The sequence below is a fragment of the Colobus angolensis genome, unplaced genomic scaffold (assembly GCF_000951035.1).
Source record: "Colobus angolensis palliatus isolate OR3802 unplaced genomic scaffold, Cang.pa_1.0 Scaffold403, whole genome shotgun sequence".
NCBI lineage: Eukaryota > Metazoa > Chordata > Mammalia > Primates > Cercopithecidae > Colobus > Colobus angolensis.
Genome location: NW_012117411.1, coordinates 2,478,047 through 2,489,220, shown reverse-complemented (window position 1 = coordinate 2,489,220; position 11,174 = coordinate 2,478,047). Strand labels below are relative to the sequence as shown.

The 11,174-nt window shown below is 34.0% G+C and overlaps 1 protein-coding gene across 1 annotated transcript in view; it reads left to right on the top strand.

The window, feature by feature from the left end:
- PPP1R3A (protein phosphatase 1, regulatory subunit 3A) overlaps positions 1-8,967 on the top strand; it is a 35,981-nt gene extending 27,014 nt beyond the window's left edge. Inside the window, exons 2-4 of the mRNA XM_011955952.1 lie at positions 3,464-3,522; positions 3,621-3,745; positions 5,654-8,967. Of these exons, the coding sequence (XP_011811342.1) occupies positions 3,464-3,522; positions 3,621-3,745; positions 5,654-8,077 (2,608 nt within the window). The 3' untranslated portion in view covers positions 8,078-8,967. The remainder of the gene's footprint in view (positions 1-3,463; positions 3,523-3,620; positions 3,746-5,653) is intronic.
- The last annotated feature ends 2,207 nt before the right edge of the window (positions 8,968-11,174 follow it).

Here is an 11,174-nt window from a genome sequence, read left to right as displayed (position 1 = left end):
TTATAACTGTATATAGCAAGGGACAAGTAATTTTATTTACATATATAGGTAATTTTTAGCTTAATAAAAAGAATATCCTCTGTTATACTTTGGAATGGTTCATTTAAAATTATATTGATAAGATTTATCCATATTGTTTGTCTCTGTGGTGTGTTAATTTTGAGTGCTGTATCATATTCCTTTTTGTGATATTAATAGTTTTGTATCTATTCTTCTGTTGATTTGGGTTGGTTCAAGACTTATACAGCTAACAATGACACCATGAGCATTCCTTTAGATATCTCAGGTAATATATGCAAGAGTTTCTCTTGGGTATACACCTGGGAGTGGAAGTAGTGGTCATCATTTATATAAATGTTGAATTTTGAAGATAATGTCAGTCAAATTGTTTCTCAAAGTGGTTTTACCTATTTATTCTCCCACCAGCAATGTATAAGAAAGCCTGGGGGGTCAGGTGTGGTGGCTGGTGTCTGTAATCCTAGCACTTTGGGAGGCTGAGACAGGTGGATTGCCTGAGCTTAGTAGTTCAAGGCTAGCCTGGGCAACATGGTGAAACCTCATCTCTACTAAAATACAAATTAGGATGTGGTGTCACGTGCCTGTGCCTATAATCCCAGCTACTTGGGAGGCTGAGGCACAAGAACCTGGGAGGTGGAAGTTGTAGTGAGCTAAGATTGCGTCACTGGATGACGGAGGAAAATGTTGTCTCAAAAAAAATTTAAAAAAGCCTACAGCTTCAGTCATCTTCAACTCTTGGTATTAATAGACTTTTAATTTTTTATGAATTAAATGAGTATAAAATTATAACTCTTTGCAGTTTTGATTTCATTTATTCTCTAACAATGCTGACCGTCCCATTATGTACTTATTGACTATGTGTTTCCTCTTCTCTGATATGTCTGCACCCTTGCCGCCCTACACACAGTGAATTGTTTGTGCTTTCTTGTTGATTTGTAGGAGTTCATTACGTATTCTTGATGCTTATTTGTGTTGATTTTGTGTAATGAAAGCATCTTCTCCCACTTTGTAACTTCATTTTTACTGCATAGTCTCTTGATAAACATTTTAAATTTTACTACAGTTAAAATGACCAATTTTTTAAATCTTTTTTTTTTCTTCTTTCTTAAGAAAATATTTCCTACTCTTAGGTCCAGAGGATATTCATTTATATTTTCAACTAAGAATTTCAAGGTTTTTGACATTTAAGATCTAAATCTAACTGGTAGCCATTTTCTCTGGCTCAACTTACTGAAAAGTACCATATTTCCTATTGTCTGACATACTATGTTTGTCATTTACCAAGGTTCTGGATATACCATTTGTCATATACCAAGGTTCTAAGCTCTCAATCTTGTCTTATTAGTTTTTCTGACTCTACCAATATAACACTATCTTAATAAATAAATCTTCATTAAAAATACTTAATCTGATGAAATTCCTCCTCCCTGCTATTTCTGAGAAGTATTTTAGCCATCACTTGCCCTTTATTTTTCTTTTTAGAATAATATTTTCAAATTCTATAAAAAATGATGTTTTGGTTAGTATAAAATTTGTAGATCAATTTGTGAGAGAATTGACATCTTCATAATATTTTCTATCTATGAACATGGTATGTTTATCAACTTTTTGAGGATCTTCTTTAACACTGTTTGATATAATTGTATTACTTTCCCCATAGAAATGTTACACATTTTCTGTTTTTGTTTATAGATATTTGATATGATATTTAAATTGCATTTATTTCTACTTTTCTTTGAACTTGTCCCTGAATTTGAAGTTTTTCTCCTGTATTTCTGTATTTGCATTTTAAGACATTAACATAAGAATACATACTTGAATACTTATTTTATCATCAAATAAGTTAAAGCAGGCTCCTGGCCTTTTGACTCGATCATTATTTTAAGAATTAAACTGTTTTAGAGAATTGAATTAGAGAAGTGATAGATAGCATTTTGATTAGGTAAAACCAAAAATCTTTGACTATTTTTCTTCTACAAATAATACTTTCAGTAGTTTTATGGGACTAGAGATGAAGCAGGAATACATAAATGCTGTTTAATGGTTTATATATTTTTAAGCACACAAACATTATGTACATGGAGAAGGAAAGATGTGTCAGCCTGCTGTTGGATTTCATAAAAACAAACTTTGGCATAGTTTTTGACCTCATTAAGCAATATGGCTTTATAAATTAAGTCAGTATCAATTATGCAAGCAGTATATTTTTCTAATAAAATTATATTTATATGGAAGCATTATGTTCTATAAGTCGGCCCACTAAAGATACCGAATGTTTTTAGTAAAGTTAAAATTATGAATCATAAAAATATATAAAACTGAATTATCTTCTTGCATGATCAGGATGGAAGAATTTTCAATTTCTCATGATTTGTGAATATAAAATTGGCCTTCCTGGGATTTGGATCAGAATTGCTCATGCAATGAAGGCTAGACTCTTATTACACAAAATCATAAGCCACTGCCAACTTTCCAGATTTCTTTTGTTGCAGAAAAGTTGTTGAGAACAGTCACCATAAGGAAATTCAGTTGAGACAGTACAAGAAAATGTGTATACTGGGCCAAATATTTCTAATAAATTGACTTGTGACAACTATACCAAGTGGGCTTTTTTTAACCAACATTTTTCCTACTGAGTTTCATGGACAAATCTAAATTCTAATGGCTCCACAAATACAAGTACAAATAGATTACATTTGAAACAAAAAGGTTTTGTCTTTTACAATCAGTATGCAGGGTGTGCTAGAAAAGGAAATGTAACCCAAATCATTTTAAAGAAGGAAAGTGTATGCTTGCATATAAATGATCCAAAGTCTTGCTTATAAAATTGGCCTGTGGCAGTACATACATAAAGTCTTTTAACTGAGTGAGTTTAGCTACTTTTCAGTTTTTTTTGCTTGTTTCTTTCTTACTTTTACTTTTGGTGTTTTTGTTTGTTTGTTTGTTTGTTTTTTTTTTTGCTTTTCTGGACAGAGAGTTAATGTTAGTCCAACTGGAAGAATTTTGAGTAAAATGGAACACAAAAAATTAATTGAAATGTTAGCAATTTCCATGACCACAAAAGGACTTTCAGTTCATAAAATTTTAGCATTAAGCCATGAGAAAAACATTCTCATTTGAAAAGATGAAATTCATTGAAGATAGAATAATCTACATTTACATGTATTTTTACTTTGGTTATATAACTTTTAATACGAGAAACATACTCTGTTTAGAAATATGGCATGGTTTGAATTATTTTTAAATTTTTCTACAACCAATACTTACTATTGCATCATTCCAAAAAGATCATTTTTATTTTAAAAAAATGCCAAGTAATATAGGAAAATAAGAAAGTTACATAATGTTTATTTGGCTTGTTACTGATTGAATTTCCCCCTGAATAAAAATACTTAGAAGATGCAGTCCCAGAAAAACATATAACATTTTCTTTTAAATTTAACAGTAAAGAAGAATCATCAGTAACATCAGAAGAAAATAACTTTGAGAATCCAAAGAATACAGGTAATATTCTTCATTAATTTTAAAACCAAATTTGTCTCTTTTGTTAAAGTCTACAATTAAAACAATCTTACATAGGCACAATTATATTAACTTTTCAGATACCTCTATCCCGACAATCATTTGTTCTCATGAGGACAAGGAAGATTTGGAAGCTAGTAATCAAAATGTAAAAGATGTAAACAGGGAACATGATGAACATAATGAAAAAGAATTAGAGTTGATGGTAAGTGTTCTGGTTGCCACGGTATTAGAGAAGATGAATCCATTTCTGCTTCAAAAATGCTGCAATGCCTGTCTTTCAATAGCTTCAACTAATATAATTTGCAGATGTGAAAGCATAGCATATTCTGTCCTTGCATCTCTAGCTTGATCAACAAGGCACTTTGATTTCTGTATGTTGCTTCTGGTCTCTGCAGTGGTAAATTAATGACATTCATTTCTTATCTATTTACCAGCGGCTCTGAGTAATAGTTTGTAGGAATTACAGGAGAGGTAGCACTATCCTGATGTGCATTTCTAATCTTTGTGACAAGTGTGTACTTAGCATAAATTCATCTATAAAATGAGAGGGCTGGACTAGAAGATTGTTAGTGTCCTGTCCAACTCTATAAGTCTATGATTCTCACATGTAACAGCATTTTTTTAAATTCCATCCTTGTGAGAATCTCCAAGTTCTATATCATTGTAGAGTATTAAATTACCAAGTAAAAAGAAAATAGCCTGTGCCATAATTTTAAAACAGGAAACAAATTCAGTACTATACAATTTGGTATTAAATTTGTTATAAATTTCATACTTGGTGAGCATTCAATCTATTTGGAATTTTTTGGGGGGATGGTTTAGATAGCACTTTTATCACAAAGGAAGAAATAGGAGTAAATGAGTCACATAATGCAATTTATCCTTTACTGGATTTGGATGGACCTCACATCATTGGAATACATGGATTCATAATCACCTAAGATTAAAATGACATTTGCCTCTTCAAGTGTCAGTGCTGAAACAGGAAAGAAATAGAGCTCATCTATTTCCCCACATATTCCACCTTTTCTATAGTGATATGGGAGCTGCATCACTAAAGTATGCAATTTACTTTGCTCCAACTTTAAGAAACTACAAAGTTGTCACCCATTGTGAGAATTCTCACCAGCTGAAAGTTAACATCGCCATTTTTTTCAAACCACAGAATATAATGAAAGGGCCCTGAAAAATCACGTACTTCACCAATACATCTCATTACAATGAGCAGGCCCAAATATAAAAGTTTGTTTAGAAGTTACTGAGATTGTACATCCAATAAATGAACAGGGAGCTGTAATTTAGATGCTAATTTGCTCCATGCTGATGTTAATGCATAAAACAATGAAGCTCTATAATAGATGGAAATACAACCAAATCTGCGGAACCCACAGGCATTGGCTTACAAGACAGCTGTGCAGTTGACAAGTAACATGAGCCTTATGTGAGAAGAAGGGGAAAACGTAAGATTTGCATATAATTATTGAGATCATGCAAATGTCAGTTATGAGGAGGAGGAAAAAACACAGGCATCTCACTGTTAAATCCTGACAGTTGGCATCACTGAAGAGCTCAAATACATTTGAGTACCAGTTGGCAGAGGGTCATTAAAACAGAATTTGCAGAGACATTAACTCCCTCACTTTTCTTTGAGTGACGTTTTGCTATTAATAGTTTGCAGAGGCTTTGCAGAAAACATATTAATAAGAGAAACTGTAATGGGGGCACCTACAGCAAGTGTAAATGCAGCAAGGGGCACCCAGGAAGCTGCTCTCTAATTGATTAGCATGGAGCTATCAATGTGTATAGCCTAAGTGAGGAGAAAGTGCAATGACAAGCAAGAATAGTTGAATAATACAATGTGATATTTGGAAGCTGGGAAGGAGAGTGACTAATTTGGGCCCCCTTTCTTACTAATCTCATTCCCCAGTCATAGCCTACAAGCATCTCCCCAAAACATCTGGCTTCCAGAGTTTATATGAAATCCACAAATGAAATCAGTCAAAGAAATCTACCAGATAATTACTAGCCGAGTTAGTAAAACCTATCTAATTCACTGCATATCCAAAATGATCTTATGGTCATTATTTCTTTGTTGTTTTTATCCCATAAGATAAATCAACACTTAATAAGAAACAGAAGTACTGCTTCCAGAGATGAAAGGAATACATTTTCAACAGATCCGGTCAATTTTCCAAATACAGCAGAGGGTTTAGAGAAGAAGCAAATCCATGGTGAAATGTGCACTGACTTGTTCCAAAGGTCTCTGTTTCCAAGTTCATCGGCAGAAAGCTCCGTAAAGGGAGATTTTTACTGCAATGAAAAATATTCCTCAGGAAATGACTGTACACATCAACCTTTAGAGGAAATTACTTCAAATATGAGAGAAATCAAGCCATCATTGGGAGATACTAGTAGTGATGAACTAGTGCAATTACACACTGGCAGCAAAGAAGTCCTGGATGATAATGCTAATCCAGCCCGTGGCAATGGCATAATGCAAATACCTTGCCCCTCTTCAGATCAACTAATGGCAGGAAACCTTAATAAAAAACATGAAGGAGGAGCTAAAAAAATTGAAACAAAAGATTGGGGGTGTTTAAGAAGAGATTTCCATTCAGATATATCTGCACATCTCGACAAATCAACAGAAGAAGGATCTTCTAAGGAAGATTATGGCAATGGTAAGGATGATGAAGAACAAAGAATATATTTAGGTGTTAATGGAAAACAAAGACAAAGAAAAAATTTCCAAACAATCTTACATGACCAAGAAAGGAAGATGGACAACCCTAAAATAAGTGTGGAAGGGATTGGAGCTAGTAACAGAGACCTGACTGCTCTGCTCAGTGAAAATACCGCAATCCCCACCCGGGCAATCACAGCAGACGTGTCTCATTCACCAAGGACAAATGTAAGTTGGGAAGAAGCTGTGTTAACCCCAGAGCATCATCATTTGACCAATGAAGGCAGCGCTTCAGAAGGAATAACTGGTCAAGTTTGTTCACCAAGAACTGGAAATGTTTTGAGGAATGATTATCTTTTCCAAGTTGAAGAAAAATCAGGTGGGATTGATTCTGAAGATCAGGATAATAGTACACAGCATAAACAAAGTTGGAATGTTCTGGAAAGTCAGGGAAAAGCAGGAGAGAATAAAACAAACATAACAGGGCATATCAAAGATCTAACAGAGCATATCAAAGAACAAAGAGATTGTGAAGATGTGTGGGAAAAAAGAGATAATACGAGGAGTTTAAAAGCTACTACGGAAGAGTTGTTTACCTGTCAAGAAACAGTGTGCTGTGAACTGTCTTCTCTAGCTGATCATGGTATTACTGAGAAAGCAGAAGCAGGTACAGCCTATATAATTAAGACAACATCAGAAAGTACTCCAGAAAGCATGTCTGCTAGAGAAAAAGCAATAATTGCTAAGCTACCTCAAGAGACAGCACGAAGTGACAGGCCCATCGAGGTAAAGGAAACAGCGTTTGATCCACATGAAGGGGGAAATGATGATTCACATTATACCCTTTGTCAGCGAGATACAGTAGGTGTAATCTATGACAATGATTCTGAAAAGGAATCACATTTGGGTATTTGTAATGTACATGTAGATGAAATGGAGAAGGAAGAAACCATGTCTATGTACAATCCTAGAAAAACACATGACAAGGAGAAATGTGGCACTGAAAATATAACATCTGTGGAAGAATCCTCACAGGTCATTACAGAATATCAAAAAGCAACTTCAAAACTGGATTTACAGTTGGGAATGTTACCAACAGACAAAACGGTATTTTCAGAAAACAGAGATCATAGGCAAGTTCAAGAATTATCAAAGAAGACAGACTTGGATGCCACTGTGCATTCTGCTTTTAACTCAGACACCAATAGAGCTCCTCAGAATAGCTCTCCTTTTTCCAAACATACTGAAATTTTGGTGTCAACTAATGAGCAGGCAATTGCTATAGAGAAGGCAATTACTACCATGGCTAGCCAACCTATTTCAACGAAATCAGAAAGTATTTGTAATTCAACAAGAGAAATCCAGGGTATTGAGAAGCACCCTTATCCTGAGTCTAAACTTGAAGAGGTTTCCAAAAGTTCAGGAATAGTGACGTCAGGTAGTAGAAAAGAAAGATGCATAGGCCAGATTTTCCAATCAGAAGAGTGTAGTGTGGAAAAATCTCTAGGGCCAATGATTTTAATCAGCGAACCTCTTGAGAATATGGAAGAAGCAAGGCGTGAAAATAAAGGATTAGTAAGCTCTGGGCAATCACTATGCTCTTCAGGTGAAAAGGAATCTGAGAGCTCTGCTTCTACTAGTCTTCCTGTTGAGGAAAGTCAAGCTCAAAGCAATGAATCTTTGTTTTCAAAATATACCAACTCTAAAATACCTTATTTCCTTTTGTTTCTGATATTTCTTGTAACTGTCTACCATTATGACTTAATGACTGGCTTGGCATTCTACCTTTTGTCATTGTCCTGGCTGTCTTGGGAAGAGGGTAGACAAAAAGAGTCTGTCAAGAAGAAGTAACCCCAGCACTACTATTCTCTCTTAAAAGATAAGCTATTTAACCCCAAACATTTGGATTGGTGAATGGGACTATTCATTGTTCAAAGATCCAGTGCAGTTTTTCTCTTGAAGGATCATTTTAAAAGGAATGCGAATAAGTTTGCTCCTTCATATAAGTAATTATTCTATATAGGACCATTATGTTTGGATCATTAAATACCTATATGAATATGAGATCTGAAGCACATCAAGTTGAAATTAGGTACAGCTGTTGCTCCTTAGCAGGCTATGAGGTTGCAATGCTTCACATCTCTTCGCTACTTAAAGTGCTATTTCTTACATTCATTTCTCTCGCAATAAAGCTTCATTTTTTTCCCTGAGAGTATATAGTTTCCCCTACGGTTTTAAAAAACAGATAAAACATGGACAATGGCAGAGGACTTTTTTGATCTTTTAGTATTGAATATGAAATTTGTATTTAACACTGTATCATTTATCAGGATTCATTGATCAAATATTTCAACCTTTCATATTTTTAAGAAAACACCCATATACATTGAAATGTAAACTTAAACATATTCTGTTCACTTGAGTGTGATACTGGATGTGCGTGTACGCACACACACACATATGTATCTTCTTTATAGCTACAAAGTCAGGGCGTTCATAAGCAAAATCTGGTAAGACTGAAACAATTGGGAGATTATCTTTCAATTCTGCAAAATTTTGTGGGTGGCCTGTCTTTAAGCAATGCTTTTCTCCTGTGAGGGAAGACTGTAACACAGCTGAACTATTTCAATGTCAACTATTCAGAATTGAAACTGTATATTAAAAGTTCCACAAGCATTGCTTCAGAATGAATTTGCACCTATAAAGCACAAGGCATTAAATGACAATAAAAATTCCAAATGGACTATTTGTTCCACATGGTAGTATTTTTGTCTTCAAACAAAGTTTTGATATTTTTCTCATTATAAGACAATGAATTATCCCCCGAAGTGCATTTAGAAAACAAATAGTCTTTGGTGATATTTATTATATGATTATCAGGTTGTTAGATGATAACTCAAAATTTTAAATAGGCAAATAGGTAAAGTGGAAATCTACTGAAGAAATGAATATCCAGTATAGCAGTGACTTTGCTGTTATTACCTATAGCTAAGTGTATATGATAAACTCATTTTAGTCAAGTAGAGGTAATGCAAAGATTTGCATAGTTTATTTTAACTGTTTATGGAATGACTACTATATGCAAAACTCTGTGCTCTGTTCTGTGGCATAGCACTTCCTTTGATATGCTGCATAGCTAGTTCTAGGCATAGGTATGTAGTGTGACACTTTTGTTGTCACTGAAATTATGGAAGAAAATCACCCAGAGGAGGCCTCTTTGGTTGGTTCTTTTTTCATAGGAACTTCTTTCATAACACATGTAACACTGATTTTCAGATAGAAAAAGTAATCTGTTTATTTACCTGAAAGGGCAAAGTCAATGAGTAAAACTTGCATATGTCATCCCATAGAGCTAAGACATATACATTTATGGGAAGACAAAATAAGAATGAAACATTTATGCTGACTTTCATCTGGTAGTAAATGATTTCCTTAATTTTTATTAGGTACATAACTATTTCCAAATCCTCTAATTGCATACTACTCTCAAGTACCATTGAAAATGAATGCTTGACTTCATCTTTTTAGTTGACCAAATACAAACATCCTGAAGTAGAACTTAGGGCAAATATTTGATTGAGAGGGCAGAATTTCATTCACTGCAAGAGAAGTACTGTAATCAGTACCTAGAAATAATCTCTAAAATTTCTATCCTGATAATTTTGTTGACAGGTCTAAATTACAATGAAGTTAAGGTTAGGATTTCCTTAGTTCTTAATGGCTCAGTTTTTGCATTCTACCTTTAAGGGTTTTAGTCAACATGCCATATCTCATTTTTGCAGAGACCACTACACTATGAACACAGGTGTCTGAACTAGAATTATTCTCTTAAAAGACAACATAACTTTTATGTCTTTTATTTAACTTTTGGTAATATTAACTTACCAAATCTCCTATATATTTTTGATATGACAAAACAAATTTTAAACAATTCGAAATAATTGTGTATTTCTCTGAATTCAATGAAGAAATAATTCATGATTCAACTGCATCTCCAAACATTACTTATGACCTTGAAATAAAATAAGAACCTATGAAACTATTGATATGTGAAGAGATGGATTATCGCAACCTGTTTTGGTCACATCACTATGCCGAGCAAGAAAAGTGGATCTCGAAGTACTAGCAGCCCCTGGTTAATGGAGATCTGCCTGTGAAACATAATGGCAAGAGTAATCTTTATAAGCATAGCTGCCTGCACCGTGTCTCTCCAAGTACCAGTTAAGGCCCAAATGAGGGCATGGCAGGAGATTTAGAGAGGTGCATCACACATCCGCTTCATATGTTGGATAAGAAACATCACCTCATCTTTCATTTTGCTGGGCTCCTGACTTTTAGAAACAAAATTCTGAATATTTGCAAGTCAAGTAAGTATGGGTAGCAAAAACAATTATCTTTTTAAAAAAAATCACATCGGTATAGGCCATCAATATCACAATAGATTTCTCAAGGTAAAGGAAAATAAGCCCATGAGATGACACTCACTCTTCAACATAAAAGAACATTGGGTTAATGCAGCCATGGTATCCTGCTGAGCTCCAGTATTTTGATAGTGAATTATTTCAAATAATATATATCTATCATTTTATAAAGCAGGCCCATCTTTAACGTGTTATCTCAAACCAGTCTGCTGGTTAAATGGAAAATAAAAATATCCATGCCAAATTTCGGAAAATATTTTTCCCAAATAGCATTTATAATGCTTAATGTTTTTCTCTAGTCATGAGTATTATTTTGTAACACCAGCTCTTTATCTTCATTAGATTCATTCTTTGTATATAAATGAACCAAAAAAGCAATGCAAAACAATAAACTAGCAGAAGAACTAGTAAAGATACAAGCAGATTTATCTACTGATTTCTGTTCTTATGATCTCTGACTTTCAAATTTTTACTGAGAATATAGAAATTGAATTATGCAATAGGATCTTATTCAGTTATTTGAATCT